At 46.7% G+C, this 16,027-nt stretch overlaps 1 protein-coding gene and 1 long non-coding RNA gene across 6 annotated transcripts in view; one reads left to right on the top strand and one right to left on the bottom strand.

Moving 5' to 3' along the window:
• Window positions 1-7,687, bottom strand: part of TSHZ2 (teashirt zinc finger homeobox 2) — a 406,844-nt gene extending 399,157 nt beyond the window's left edge. For all 5 annotated transcript variants that reach the window (XR_005653180.1, XM_039864648.1, XM_039864650.1 and 2 more), the window contains exon 1: window positions 6,860-7,687. Coding sequence is in view for 4 of the 5 variants with exons in the window: in XM_039864648.1 (XP_039720582.1) it covers window positions 6,860-6,899 (40 nt within the window). In the remaining variant the exon portion in view is untranslated. The remainder of the gene's footprint in view (window positions 1-6,859) is intronic.
• Window positions 7,688-11,939: 4,252 nt separating this feature from the next.
• LOC120603832 (uncharacterized) lies at window positions 11,940-15,345 on the top strand. Its single transcript, XR_005653181.1, has 3 exons — window positions 11,940-12,676; window positions 13,657-13,818; window positions 14,498-15,345. It is a non-coding gene; the product is annotated as an uncharacterized LOC120603832 (long non-coding RNA).
• The last annotated feature ends 682 nt before the right edge of the window (window positions 15,346-16,027 follow it).

Here is a 16,027-nt window from a genome sequence, read left to right as displayed (position 1 = left end):
GAAGTTAAAATGCAATGCTATATTCTTCTTAACCTGCCAAAACGAAGTTTTCGATCTTGAACCCTGAGCTAGCTGTATCAGAGAGCTTGTCGAGGTGTTACTTTTAGTTTTCATGCCCACGTTTAGTTTTCTAAAACTATTTTTTTTAAAAAAATATGCATTATACTGTCCCATATTTCTGTATACCCAGAGAGGGCTTTATTTTATTAGCCCCTGTTTCAGATTGGGTAGCAGGTACTGGAATATTGAAAAAAAAATTTTTTTTTTTTTTTAAATAACGCAGATGGAAAGACAACTCTCCTTTAGATGAGCGAAATCCGAGATAAATGCTTTCAGATATGATCCAGGTATTTTTTTGTCCCTGTGTAATTCCTCTAATCTCGTTATCTCTAAAACTTTTGCATTGTGCATTTCCCTGTTGTTTTAAGCACTACTAAATAATACTGATAAATTAATGATAGGATTATCTAGCCGTGCCTCCTGAATTTTAATTTCTAAAATTTTAAACAATTTCAGGCATTGCTTTGGCATCACAAAACAGTTGAGGGTGCCCAGAGGACTTTTTTTTTTTTTTTTTTGTAGAAGGAATGCAAAAGGTTGAGAGGCAAGAATTGAAAATTTCAAATGGCTATGTTAATGACTTTCAAATCCCCCCGAATGATTTAATCATTTCACCCATAGAGTTTGCTTTGAAAACAAATATATCAGCAATTCCCACTTGCATCTCAGATTTCTTTTCTGTGTGTGTGTATGGTGTCTTCAGAAAGGACGTGAGTCGATACCCTGGCAATGGCTTCTCCGACATAATGAGCAACACAAATACGACCCCACTGCTGGAGACGCCCAGATTAACGTCCAGCTTGCAGAGATGCTTTCCTATGAGTTTGCAGACAGAGTACAGAAGTGGATATTTGGGCTCTAAAATCTCTAATTTTTATTATCATGTCCTAAAGATCCAGAGCCTCTTGAAACCCACTTTAAATATATCCCTATCCTTCCTCCTGAAAAAAGTTCCTACAACAAGTGACTGAAAGGTCAGTAGTAGGAACAAAAAAAAAAAATGGTAAACCCAGTGAAAACAGTGTCACATAACAGAGGCCTGTAAATAGGTGGTGTTTTTTCTCACTGCACTATCCAGGTACCAAAGCAAACAACTCTGAGTGAGGTTCTTTCTTATGTGGTTAGAATGACTAAGCACCTTCATAATCGAAGAGATGCTTGCCAGAGGTCGCCCTAAGGAACAGGAGAATTTCTAACTTTTAATGGAACTTATAAAACTTTAAATGATTAAAAAAAAAAAACCAAATTGTTACAAATTACTGAAAAAATGGATATAAAAACCTCTTCCAGGGTGAGCAGGCTCGATGAGGTAGAAGGATGAGATCTCCCTGACACAGACTACTTCTGTATTTATCACAACATTAGAAAATGAAAATAAAATTCTCCCTAAGATATAAAAATACAACGGCGTTCTCAACTTGCAAAGCAATAAAATTATTTGTGTGCCAAGCTTCTTTTAATACCACTGTGATTTTTTTTTCTTTATAAAAGTCGCTCAATTTGATTGTAATTAAATATGTAATGAAAAAGCAGAGCTTCAGGGAAGCGATGCAAGACACTCTCTAACTGTTAGTTTAATGTATTTCCAACTGACTTTGCATCAAACGAAAATGATGCTCTGTGTATGCCTGGTCTTAATATAGAATTTGTTAGGCAATTCTGTGCTTTTTAAAGAGAACCGGGGTGGATGCAGGCATTGCCTTTGAAATATTGGCTGAGTCTCCCCAGACCAGGACATACCTAAATAAAACCGATAGTACAGACACAGAGATGGTAGGGAAGCTGCACTGTGGGTAGTCAGCTCGGTCATGCCAGCTCCTTACACGCCTCGCACCAACATGATCACGGCCTAGGTTTTCCTTCCTGGCTGATTTTCCTAAGCTCGGCTGCAGGGATGAGCAGAAGTGCATCGTGTCGAAGGCCTTAAATAATGCCAGGCTCGGTGCCCCTTTAAAACCTGCTCAATTGAGAGTGCAATTCCCAAACCACTGGGAAGACAAATAGATCATCCCAAGTATTATCCAGTTGGAGAAATTCCATCAGACGAGTGAGAAGTCAGCTGGGATGCAATGAAAGCCTAAGCCTCTGTTCGAGGCAAGATGTTCCCAGGACAGGTCTGCTAAAGATGCCTAGGACGTATCTGTTGGGTGTGAAGTTATCCCAGACGGTAGCAATGGAATCGAGATGACCAGAAGGAAAACAACTGCAAAGGGGTAGGAAAATCAATGCCCAGTATTTCTGAGGGAGGCTCCTACTCTCCTCAAAAGCAGCCTCCGGTGTCCGACCCCCAAGCCTCTAACAGCTTTTCACCGTCCAGAAGTTTCTCAGAGTCCCCTCTGCCTTACCTAGCTCGACTCCCTGTCACTTGCACTCTGCTGATTAGGGTTAATGTATTGTGTCCTGATATGGCAGATTAAAAATGAAATCAATAAATGCCTAAAACAAATGGGCTTTTGAAATGTCCCATTCAATCTGAGTCTTTAAGGGTGAGGTGAGAGGTGGGAGAGCTGAAGCAGGAGGGGCCAGGGGAGGGATCACTTAAGTAATCTCTTTCCATCCAAAACGCTAGGCAGAGCATGCGTCTTTATGGGATCTGTCCCTCATTTTTCAGGGATCTGCCTTAAATAACAACAATAGCCAGAAGAGTTCGTACTGCCGAGCCCCTTTGGGGGTGCGCTTATTTCTTCCACTCATCTGTTAAAATCATACTGTTTGGGTAAGTGAAGGGGTCTACAGCACGCGGCATTTAAATCTTGAAGATGTGAACTTGTCTTTATCTGAAGTATGTTTAAACAAAGTGAGAGGTCCCGGGTCCCTACTCCATCCCACCACAATTTACAATCTCTTGAAATCTCACCCCACTTGCCAGTAAATTAAAGGTAAACTTCACCCTGAGCTGCCTGTCCCCTCCCCGCTCTGCGGGTTGAGATGGCGGAGACCATGCAGGTTAGTCCGGCCACTGCTGTCATGAGGTTGAAAAGGAGATCGCTCAGGTCATTTTTATACTCTATTGCAGTATTCGGGACTGTCCCTGCTGAATATGCTTCCCATGTAATAACCTGTGCTATTAAGGTGCAAATTGCAACTTTTAAGTAATGATTGCTAATAGTCTAATGTTTACTGCCACACAAGGACATTCGTGAAAACAAAATCTGCATTATTCATCTCCATATTAAATAAACAAAATAAATTGAGGGAGCTGTTCTTTCCTGCAAGATTTTCCTCAGACCTGGATTGCCAGAGAGCTTTTGAGAGTCAGCAAGAAGGAAACATTTAACCTCTTTGGGTAGGCAGGAGCAGAATTCTGTAATTTATATATACGTTAGATAGTCTCGTGTATATGCTCCCAGAAGGTTGTGGGTTCTATTGCAATTGGCTGGCATTATATAAAAACAATAGTTTGGGATGGTGAAATAAAATATGTATTACATGAGACTGCGATAGATTGTAGCAAACAGAAGCCTTAGAGTGTAAGTCTACAATTTTAAATTTTTAACTACTCTGTATCTTGCAAAATACAAACAAATCAAAACACTGTTCTGTTTTGTTTTACCTTTTTGCCATCTTCTCTCTCTTCCCTAAAATGGATAGGGGGAAAGATGCTGGTACAGAATTCTGCAATATTTTCAGGTAAAAGTGGATGCATTTTAGTGGTGAGTGAAATATACATCCCAGGAAGCAAGCACACACATCCACACACACACAAACCCCTGGGGTACTGTAGACTGCTTTCTAAACTTTTTTTTTCTTGCCCGAAGTAATGGTATGGTGGAATAGCATAGCTTTAGAAAGCCAAGAAGAATGACATTTGGGAGGGAAATGTTCTGACTTAGCTGTTTCCTTAAAGAGACCTGCCAACCTCACTCACATCCCTTCCCTTAAAGGGGGGAGGAACATAACAAATAAGAACTAAAACTCCCCCGTCACTTATAATATCATCTCGTTCATTCCATCTGGAAACTTGCTTTATTAGAAATTTCTGTAATTGATTCCTTGAAATATGAACTTAAAACTAATAATGCAAAGGAATCAAATTGCCTTGAACAGTTCTTGGGAAAGATAAGTCTCAGCCTTGATTCACTCACAGGCTTTTTCTATCTACATTATTCATTAATCAAGCTAGAAATCAAGCTTTCAACATCAGTCCAAGGGAGTAATTACTTACAGTTGTGCATTGTTTCATTATAAGCAGTGATAAAAGTTAGTAAGGCCACAATCCCGGATCCTACCTTTTTCATTTTTCTGGATGTTAACTGGCTAAAGAATCCCAAAGTAGCTAACTTTCCCTGTGAATAACCACCTCAGCTAAAACAGAGTGCAGCATCGATGACTTCAGAGGAAAGAAACATCGCATGAAAAAATACCCGCTTTATTAACATGTGAGCAAATACATTCCGTAAGAGGGGCCTCATTGTGTAGGAAATGAATTATTCCCTTCCAGTTTGACAAGGGTTTCCACTGCCTCCAGTGAAAATAATAAAAGCCATGAAAACAAACATATAAAGATAGCACGGACACAATAGGCCAGAAACTGAAACTACAGTCACAACTTTCTAACACAAACGCACACTAGCACCAGCACAAGTAGACACCAGCTTAATGAAAAGGATCTGATTTAAATAATGTGACACAGCATCGTGTTACGTCCACCTGGATCCTCATCGATCAGAAAATAATTATAATCAACGTAGTGCCATTCTGAGCCCTGCACTTTTTGTAATGAGCTCACCAAAACAGATCTCTCCAGTCATTCTAGTAATTTAAATTACTGCCTAGTTGTTGATGGCCTTTACTGGAACTACAAGAGGGAAAAAAAAAAAAAGTGATTTTCAGGGCAGTATCCCATCTTGCTGGACTGTTGCCCAGGGTTCTCTTTGGGGACAACAATAAGGACGTTATCTCTAATAATCTAGCTACACTGAAACTTATGTTCCAGAACTAGATGGAGCAGGCTTACCTTTCCTGAGTCTACAAGGCCAGGGAACACCTTCATGCTGTCAGATTGCAAAGCAATCTAAGTTTTTTAAAAAATAAGTGAGTTGAATGTAGACAGGGACAGGGGTAGGAAGAAGAAATTGTTTTCAAAAGAGGCAGCTAGAGTTGAAAAAAGAACACCTCACTGACGAAGCGAGTTCTAAATCTATACGGCACTGCGATATTTTAATTATTTTTGCTGTAAGGGAAAACGATGGGAAAATACAACAGATCAAAGCTGCATAAATATTTCCGCATGCGATCTGAACCCATCTACACACGGTTACGGAAGCCATTCCGCACTCAGAAGGGAAGATAATTGTGGATATTTCAAAGCACATGTACTGCCATTCGGGCTGGAATCAGGCCACAGTGGCGGATGAGCCGGGTGGTCCAGCCTGTTCAGGCACAAACACCCACTTTGCCCAGATTTGGAACTAACTGTGGATCTGTGCTGAGGGTGGCGTTGCAAAGTTTACGAAAGTGCTCCACGGAACTTCTCCCCAACGTTTCCCACGAGTTGGAGCAGAGGGAAACGCATTAGTGGGTCTGCGGAAGACCGGCCTTAGCTGATGCTGCCTGAATAAAGCACGAAGGCAAAGACGGAGGGGGGGGAGGGGGGGCGGAGGGAGACAACTTAAGCTTTTCCCTAAAGCCCTGATTCAACTAAAGGACACAAAGAAATAAAAACGCCCACATTAAAAAGCCAAACAAGATAATAATTGTGCATGCCTGGCTCTGAATCTAGAGGGCAAGGCTTGCGTCACTGGCACTCTGAGTTACCATGGTGAGTGATTTATTGATATATATCAAGAATGAATAGATCAAAGGCAGCGAGATGACAGGTGATCAATCAAATGTCAAATCAAAACTAGCAATCAAGTGGAAAGCTGATTTTTCAGTGGGTGGGTCTGGCAGGAGAAAAATGAACTTTCATATTATACTTCCGAGAAACAAAACCCCAGCATACTATTAAAAAAGCAATTAAGCAACCCAAAAGAAAAAGAAAATCCTTGGGAAGGTCTACTGTAGTGATCCATTAACCTGTTCTTCTTTTGGGGGGATGGGGTGGAGGGTGGTAAGTGAGGATTCGGATGGGATAGTTCCTGCCACACAAATCAATTTGCAAAGTTTGAAACTCTCTCTGGGCAAAGAAAAACCAGAGCTGTTTCACTGTTCTACAGGGCATTTCCCCCGCCTCTTTTGAGACTGGAGAGTGCTGATTAGATTTCCGAACGTGGATCCTTTTAGCAAACATATTCAAAGGTTCGTGCATTTCCTGGAGTGGTTTTCGTCCACCTTGGCGATCAAAGCTAAACTTCCATTGCTTGCCCAAAGCCAGCCTGCAGCCCAGGCTCGGGCACAGCTCACACTTCAGCGCCCCAAACCCCAGCGAGAGGAAACGCTGTCCCTCGAGGCCAGAAGCCACTGGCACTGACCACGCGTAGGGACGAGGGGCTGGAAGGACTGTCTCCCTACTCCGCACCCCGAACCCTCAACCCGACTTTGGCCCGCGATGAAAGAACCAGACTGGGAGAAAGTTAGGGGTGGGGTAGAGGGTAGGGGAAAAAAAGTTTAAGGAGGTTAGGCTTGGTGGGATGGCTGCCCCCACCCAACCGGAGGCTGGAGAGGGGAGAATGGGGGAGACCGGAGAAGGCGAGAGAGGATGGGGTTATTAGCAGGGAAGGTAGGGGCACCCGGAGCGACTCCCCCAAAAGCTTGGGGGGTGGCGTCCTGGGGTCCGCGCGGCTAGGAGGGCGGGCGAGGGGCTCGGCGCACAGGGCAGCCCGGCCGGGCAGCCCCGAAGCGAAGCCGGTTCTCTTACCTGCCGCCCGCTTCGGTGCCTGCTGTTTCCTCCTTGGCATCGCTCTACTTCGCTCCTGTCCCACTTCTGGCGCCCCGGCCCCGAGCCGCGCGCGGGGGCCCGCGGTCTCGCTCGCCTCTCTGGGTGTCCTCCGCCTCCTGCCCGGTGGCTCCTAGGGCGTCTCTCGGCCTCTGTCCCCCTGACGATCCCCCCTGCAACTCCTCCACCAAGGGCCGGAGACCCCCTCTCTGGATGGCAGACTCGGGTGGCTCGTGCCGGCTGCTTTGAAGTAGAGGTTGGCTGTGCCTTGTTTGTTTGTTTGTTTGTTTTGGATTTTTTTTTCCTCTCTCTTTTGTTTTTGCTTTTTGGAATTTTTTTGTTTGTTTGTTTTGTTTTTTTTTTTTTTTGCAGACTGTTGAGACACTTGATTTCTTTATTAAACATCCAAGACCGGGTTCGGAGGGACGAGGGGCGCACACGCGCCACACGCACACGCGCGCGGAGGAGATAAGGGGGGAGAAACGGCGATCCTGGGAAGGTAGTGGCTGCTGCTTCTTTCTCTTCTTCCTCCTCGTCCTCTTTCCCTCCTCCTCCTGGCCGGTCTCTATGGCGGATTCGAGCTGGGGGGAGAGAGAGATCACTCACTGTGGGTTTGTGGCTGCTGTCAGATCCTGGGCTGTGAGTGATATGCGAGAGGACAGGAGCGGGTTTGGGAAACACAGAAAATCTGGAATCCACTCACTCACACACACACACTCACACACACGGACACACACTCACACACGCACTCGCTTCCTCTCACACACACTCACACCCCCACATATGCGCGCACGCACACACACACCTACACTCACAATACACACTGCGCGCGCGCGCACACACACACACACACACACACACACAAGACAGGGCGAGGCGATGCCAGCAAACATCGATCCGGCTGAACAAACTGAACACTAACAAACTCCTCCTCCTCCTCCTCTCCCCGCGACCTGATGACAGGGAGAAATTTACTCCCCAGCCGCAGAGCGCCAGGCAGAGGGAGTCTATTAAAGGAACAGTGTCCCGCCGGGCGAGGGGCTGGGGGCGGGGACCGGGCGTGCCACCCGCGCTCCCGCTCTTCCGTGCGCCCACCAGGCGCGGGGACACCCCTCGGGGACGAGGTGGGAAGGGAGGGGATGCGGGAGGAGAGGGGGCAGGGTGATGGCTGGCTGAACCCGGCGGCTGGGGAGGGCGCTGCGGGGGGCTGGGCCGGCTCACCTGCAGGGATCCGAGGAGGCTGAGAACTTAGATTGGCTTTGGGCGGGGAAGAGGGGGGGCACCTCTTCCACCGATGACCTCCAACCTCTCAGTCCGACCACAAAGATGTCCTCCGCACCCTCCTAAGTTTGGCCATGCCCCGGTGCCTCCCTCCTCCTTGCCGATCAGCGGATGGCCATGAAAAGGAAAATCTCCCATCTGCCTCCCTGAGAGTTTAACCACATATTCTTCTCTTGTTTGGTATAAATAGTGTTTATTGAGCACCTACTATGTGCCTGTTCTGGAGACACAGGAGCCATTGAGAAAGGGAAGCTCCTGGCCTCTTCCTGTTTATATTCTGACAAGGAGAAGACTAGCCATCCTTAGCTCTCCGGTCTTTGCTCAAATGTCACTTTCTCCCAGAGGCCTACCTTACTTAAAATTTCCCACCCACAGCCACACCTACGCCCCGCCCCCGGCCCCCCACCCCCCATCTCATTTCTCTATTTCATTTTTCTCCATTGGCCTTATCAAAGCCACACACATTATACACAGGTTTCTATTCTGCTTATTGTCCTCGCTCCTCTCTAGAATATGAGCTCTGGGGAGGAGGGCTTTTTTTCTCTTTTGTTTACTGTTATATCCTCAAAGGAAGGCAAACGGCAAGACATAGTAAGTGCCCAACAAAGTGTTCGTTGAATGAATGAAAAGCCGAGAAGGAAGGTAATTTCAGAGTGCTAAGCTCCACAGCAATGCTGAACTAGGGTTCTTGGGTGGTGTCTGGAGGAGGGAGAAGCTCTAGGCTCAACACAGAGATGTCACTCAAGCCGAGACAGATTCCAGCCAGCAGGCGATGACCGAGCCCTGCTCTGGGCCAGGCGCTTTCGAGGGGCCGGGGACAGGTCTGAACTTAGACCCTGCCCTCAAGAAACTCTTGTTCTAGTGGGAGAGACCAGCCAGTCAAGGGACCAGCGATGCGTGCCGGGACAGGTGCACTTAGGAGGGGTGATCGCCTGGAGGGAGGGAAGGAGGGAGATTACCAGGCAGGGCTTCCTGGGGAGAGTCAAGTCCAAACCCAGTCCTAGGTATGGAATCCTAGGAACTCCAGCAGTGATGCCCTTGGAACAGGAAGCCAGCCTTTCTATGTCAGGGTTTCCACCTCTAGCATTAAAATCCCCTGAGGCCCTCCTTAAGATGCCCATTCCCAGGCCTCACGCCAGAAGGTGTCCTAACCCTGGCACTGCTGACACTTGCGTCCTAACTCTTTGTTGTGGAGGCTGCTTTATGCCACGTGGGCTGTTTAGCAGCATCCCCGGCCTCCAGCCACCCACGCCAGACCTTTTCATCCCTGCCGTGTCCACTGAAGCTGTCTCCAGACATTGCTCGGTGTCCCCTGCGGGGCAGAATCGCCCCCAGATGAGTATCGCTGCCGTAGACCTTTCAAATCAGAAACTTCCAGACGAAGACTGAGGAATCTGCATTCGGAACAAGCAGCCCTCACCCCCCGCCCCCGAGTGACTCTCCTGCTCACTCCAGTTTGAGGACTGCTAAAGAAGCCTTTGTTCTTTTGGAATCAGATGCACCCAACAGAGTAACCATAAAGCCAACTCAGGCTCAGATGTCAATATAATTTAGGCGTTCCAGGGGTGGCCCCGTTACCGCGGTCACTGTCGTTGGGGTTTCACCTGTGCCCACCCTCACTACCTCCCTCAACTAGGCGGCCACCAGTGTGATCTGGGACACCTCCCTCCTGTGACCCACCCACATGTCACCTTTACCCTCACTCGAGGGGAAGTACCGGGGTGACTCGTTACACAGATATTTTCCTCAGATGTTCTTCGGGGCTATCGGAAACATAACTCCCACCCTACTAGTCGGCCGCAACGTGTTATTGTCCCTGTTTGCAAAGTGCTGTTTAATCATTTTTAACGTCCCCACGTGCGAGCGAGGCAAGTGCTCGTTTCTTCTTCTCGCGTATGTGGCACAAGTTGGTAACTGGCCTTCCCTGAGTCACCCGGTCCGCCTCCACCCGGGACCGACCCCACCCAGTGCCAGCCTCGTCCTTAGGCAGCGGAGGCAGAGGAAGTGCCACTTCGCAGTTGGCAATGTCAGCAAAAGATTATTAATCCGAATTAATTTTAATTACCCAATCGATACCCTTTGATGGAGCGCTGTGCTGGGGACCAGGGCTTACTGAGTACAAAACCCCACAGTCCCGCTGTTAAGAGATCAGTTATAGGGTCGGGAGGTACAGACTGAAGGCCTGCACAGAAAGCAGACAGACTGCAGTCAGCTCACCGCGAACCCTCCGGAAGTCCCATGCCTGCTGATTTGGTGTTCATATTACATTCACTCATTGAAAAACAAAACATCTACTATGTTAGGTGTCAGGCATTGCCCCAAGCACAAGAGATGCTGAAATGCATGCGATAGGATCCCTATCTTCAAATAGCTTCTGTTAAAATGACATCCCAAAGACTAGGAACTGGGAGAGAGAAGCTTCGGGAGCTGGACCCAGCCTGGGACAGAATCGGAGTGGAAACCGTCAGAATATTGACTCTGGGCTACAGAATCTCTCCCAGCCTCTCTCTAGGATTCTTCTCCGAATTTTACCTCTACTCTCTCTTCTTTCTCAATAGCTGGTTATATAATGGGGTGGAAGGACTAGAATCCCTCTGCTCAACCTGTATTTTAGCTGGCTACCAACACGTTCTTGGACCTATACTTCTGGAATGTTCTTTCATTGATTTTCTTTTCTCTTTTTTCTTTTCTTTTTTTTCTTTTTTTACCGCTACTGCTACTATTGTAAAATATTTAGCTTATCAACAAAAAGACTTTGGCTACCCCAGGGGGATGCGTCACACACTGACACCCAAGTATCGTTCCGTGCTACAGATAGGACGCTGGAAAACACTGAAGCACATAGTGAAAAGGTTAAACCCTTTCAATCTGAGACGGTCTGAGTCTGGTGCTGGAGTATCTTTTATGCCTAACAACTTCTACCTTTTATTTTCCAAACAAGACACCATAGAACTCAGGCACAGAAGCTCGGGACGGACAAGAGTCCCCAGGCTAGACTTTTATGAAATAAGTGATCGTCACTTTAAGGTTACCTCCATCTTGGCAAAAGATACTGCTCCCCATTTGTGATGGCCATCTAAAGTGTGATATAATTTTGGGGTTTTAAAAACAAACATAGCTAAAGGGATGATAGAGAAGAAATGATGCTTTGGTTGGGGTGTAGAGATGTCAAAATATGGGAAAGGTGGTACAGCCATGACTAGAATTTGCAAAACTCTTTGCTAAACCACAGTCTCTGGCACTTTTGGAAACTTCTTCCAACAGTTGGTGGCTTGGAATAATTCTATGTTTAGGTCTCCAGGGAACTTAGTGTCCTAGGATCCAACACCCAAACTCTGGGATGTGTAAAGGCACGGATGGTTTGGAGTGACTCAATGCGTCTTCCAGAGCACTTATTCCCACACTGGCTCAACATGAAACTCACCTGGGGATTTTTTTTTTTAAGATGGAGGAACAGGCCCCACCCCCAAATTACTAAATTAGATCCCCAGGTGGGGCCAGAATTCTGAAATTTAAAAAATTCCCAGGTGATTCTAATAAAGTGCCAGGCATGGGAACCTTCCCTGTACAAAAAGCTGAATTTTGTAACAAGTGAATCAAATTAGCAGAACTTGTTGCAGGCAGGGAACAGCCAAGGCATCTGCTGTTGGGGTCCCTCAAAAGCGTGGTGGAGAACACTCCTCACTGCACCCACAGGAGCCTCTGAACGCCCCATTAAAGCACATGCATCTCATATTGAATTTTTTTTTTTTTTTTTTTGGTTAGTTTGTCTATCTTACCACTGGACCCCAACCCAATGGAATTAAAACAAATATTTGAAGTGTCCACCATATGGTAGGTGATGCTGTTATTACTGGACATTGGGTCAGCCTGTGGGATTCTGGAGCAGAGGGAGAATGCCTCAGTTACCAGAATGCCTCCTGTATAGGTTTGGAGCTTCTGTAATTTCTTGTCTCTACAGCAAGGTCTCTCCCCCAAATTTGTTTTTCCTCATCACCTTAAAGTCAAATGTCATCTCCTTTTGCCCAATGTACCATTCTTTCTCTCATCCTTCATGGCAGTTACAACAGTCTATTAAGTATCTTTTTAATGTATTTGTCTGTATTATTTTTCTCTCCTAATTAAAATGTAATTTCTACATACCTCTGGAGCCCCAAGTCCATTGCAGCACAGCTGGTTCTGGAACAACGGCATTTTGTCCTATGTTGTTTCGTTATGATGTAGATGAGGGAAAAAACATGGATGCCGGTCTGGGCCAGTGTGTGGCGTTGGCAAGTTCTCTCTGTGTCTACGTGGGTTTTCTCGGGTCCTCTGGCTTCCTCCCACATCCCAAAGGAGGGCACAGGAGGCCAATGCCGGGAGCGAGTGTGCCCTGCGACGGAAGGCCAGCTCGTCCACGTGGGTTTCTGCCTGTGGATTCCCGCCCAGCGCCCCGAGCTGCCGGAAGAGGCTTCCGTGACCTGGAAGTAGAATCAAGGCGTTGGAAAATAAGCATCTTGTTCTGATCTCTTCTTAAATGTATGTATAGCCCACATTTTTTTTTTTTTCAATGTTTGGGTCTTTATTTAGAAGTTTGGTGATGTTTTTGTGAGCAGAAATACTCCATAGGAAGTCAGCTCTTGCCCCTATCAATTAGCCAATGGGAAAATTGGTTTCATTATACATCGGTTCGCTTAAAGTCACAGCTTCTAAGAACCTATCCACGATGTTAATTGAGGACTTACTGTATTGGTGCTTGGTGAAAATTCGTAGAATAATTGAATGCCAAGCTGAGCACGCTGGCAAGGGAGGATGTTCTCTAAAAATATCTTAGGTCCACCACAGGGCCTCATTTGGCCCGTGTGCCTCTTTCCCATCGAGGCTGTTTCCCCGTCCCCTTCCCAACATCCCTCCTTTTTCTCTCTTTCCTCTCTCTTGTCTGTTTCCTCCTTCATATCCTCCCTTAAATGCTGCCTCTTTCAGGAAGGCTACCTGGGTGGATCCCACGTGATTCGAAAGTCTCTAATCCATATCTTCTCAAAACAAAGAGACTCATTGTAGAGTATGATTCCAAATACATGAGCACACAAGCAGGCAAGACTAATGTCTGCTTAGATAATGGGGTGGTGACTACCTTTAAAAGTGGGCCTGCGGAGGCTACTGGGGCCCCTGTTGTTCTTAATCGGGGTGCAGTTTACTCCAGTGTGTTCAGTCTGTAAAAATTAATTCGGCCGCATGCTAATAATTTGTACACTTCTAAATATGTACGTAACGCCTCAATTTCCAAAAGCAGCGTTCTCGGACTTTGCTGCATATCATAATCAGCTGGGGTGATTTAAAAACTCCCAATGCCCAGATGCATTCCTCAGTCTGTGGGGGCAGGATCCAGCAATCAGTAGTTCTTTAAAGCCCCCAGATGATTACAATACATGGCTAAATTTGAGAGCCAGTGTACCAAATAATTTTGTCCTGGAGGATATAATGCATTATCTTTCTCTGATGTCATTTAACTCATTCAGGGTAACCCTCTTCCCAGTAAGTGTTCTGTGAAAACGTTAAGGTGGCAATCTCCGGTGATTTTCTGCCCTCCCACGACACCTGGTGCAGCGTCATGTTGGTGGAGAGAACCAGACAAGAGGAAATCCTGGATGGATCCTGGCGAGCGATAGGCAGAAAATAAGGTGGGTGTTGGGACAGAGAGTAAGGGGCAGAAGCAGGGCCGATTTTAGGGTGGGGGATCATGGGAAGCCTTTTTGAGAAGGTAACATTTAAACCGAGATCGAGAAGACATGAAACAGCCAACCAGGAGCCCGAAATCATGAGACGTCTGTGGCTTCCGGGACATAAAAAAATGCAGCTCGTGGGGTCCAGGTTCAGGGAGCCAGCCGGGGGAGGTGAGCAGAAAGACGCAGGAGAGGAGGGTGGGGACGAGATCATGGACGACGGCATCGGTCAGGATGCTGACTTTGAATTGTATTCTTCCAGCCATGGATAAATGCTAATTTATTTATTTACATCCTGAAAACACCTTGTGCATTATAGTGGGTTTGCTCAACCAGCAAAGAAGGAGAACACCTTGTTCTGCATGGTGGGAATTCGCTTTCTAAAAACAGTTAAAGTGAGTGACGATGAAGTTTGGTGACACTCAGACATGGGCAAGCTTGCTTCTAAGAATGAAACCCCCAAAAGTTGTTGGGCTCTCTTTTTTTTTTTAAAAAAAAAACTATTTTGATTTGGCCAGGTGTAGAATTTTGCAACAGCAATTAAGTATCGTGTATATTTTAAGCAGGATGAGGGCTGAGTGGGCAGGCTGGGGTGTGGGAGCTGTTCAATTTAACGTATACCACCCTCCTCCCTTAGAGTTGATTACTTGCAGTTGGTGACAGTGTCTTGCTGCTGCTGAAGAATCCAGCCCAAGTCGCTGGCCCCATAATCCATTGCTCAACTTCATTAACCACAGGAAGACATTAAGTGAATGTAAGGACCGGAACAGCTTGGAAACCATGTGACGAGCAACCTTTAAGTTCTGGGCTCTGGTATATTTTATGTCACCTCAACTGTGCATCAAGCTTGCCTTCCTGGACTCATTAGAACTGTGTGCCCAAAGGTGCCCCTCAACTTTCAGAAGCAAATAGAGAATGATATAATTCGCTCTGAGAACACCTTTCTGTCTTATTCGGAGCATGTCTTATCTATTATGATTAGGCATTAAGCATCCTATTGTCCTGAAAATTTCATGAGATTCTACCCCTGCTTGCTAGGATTATGTCAAAGTGACTTGTCCCAGATGCTGTTTCCCCCCATCAATATAGCTTGTCTTTTCTCCTTCACTGTCCCCAGGAAGGCCAATACAGCCAAGGAACCCACAGGCTTAAAACTCTTGAATTGCCCGAGACTGTTGCAAATCCTCTTTTGTGTGTTTTGGTTCCCCAAGATTAGGATTCCGGAGCAAGTAGTTCATTTGGGAGATGGTCCTAGACAACTCCGGTGGGTGGGGAGGTGGGAAAGCAGATGAGGGAAGGGAGGCGGCCCATTCCCGTGTGTCAGCGAGCAGGTTATCACTGTGGGTGACGGGAGCTTGATCCCCTGGGGGACACTGGGAGTCAGTGACGATTACCCACTTCTGGGACATTCCTTCCAAAGGCTGCGGGAACCAGGGTATATTTCCAGCACCTCCCGCCAGACATGGGATGAGAGCTGCCTCTGGTGCTGGCAGGTACGTCGGAGTGTGAAGAAGTGGGCAGGGACCCAGGCCAAGTCTGCTGGATTGAAGTCCCCCAAACTGCGAGCTTCACAAGGGCACGGACCAAGATCGCTTCGTCCACTGCACTGTCGCCACTTCTCCGCATGGCGCCGGGCACACGGCAGACCGTCAGCAACCAGGTGTTGAATACACTAGCATATAAAAACGCTTCATGCTTTTTACTTGCCCGCTCTCTTTCAGTCCTGTTGTTTATGAGCGAGCATTTGGCACGTGCTTACAAGTCTTTTATTTGCTGATTTTGTCAGTCTCCTACCTCTTCCCACAAATGTGCTCATTCGGGGCAGGGGGTCTCTCCTTTCCCGCCATATCTCTGGCAGGGGTATAGAATGGGGTTCTCATCATGGTCATTTTTGAAAGACATGTGCCCTGACGCTTATGTGTGTCCTTAAGCATAAAGGAGGAACAGAATGTTTGAAATTAGGGTTGTTCCAGAAAATCTCGGACATAGGGTCACTATGTGCAGACCAGGGAGGCACCAGGGAAGGTAGGCAGGCTTTGAAATCAGACAGGCCTGAATCCGAAGAGTACTTTCACTATGTACTACGACCATGACCTTGGGCAAGTTGTGACCCTCTCTGGGCCTCGGTTTTCCCCTCTGTGAAATGGGAATAATGACGTCACCGATT

This window comes from Pteropus medius, unplaced genomic scaffold, assembly GCF_902729225.1.
Source record: "Pteropus medius unplaced genomic scaffold, Ma_sr-lr_union100, whole genome shotgun sequence".
In the NCBI taxonomy this organism is placed as follows: domain Eukaryota; kingdom Metazoa; phylum Chordata; class Mammalia; order Chiroptera; family Pteropodidae; genus Pteropus; species Pteropus medius.
This window is presented reverse-complemented; position numbering and strand designations above follow the sequence as displayed.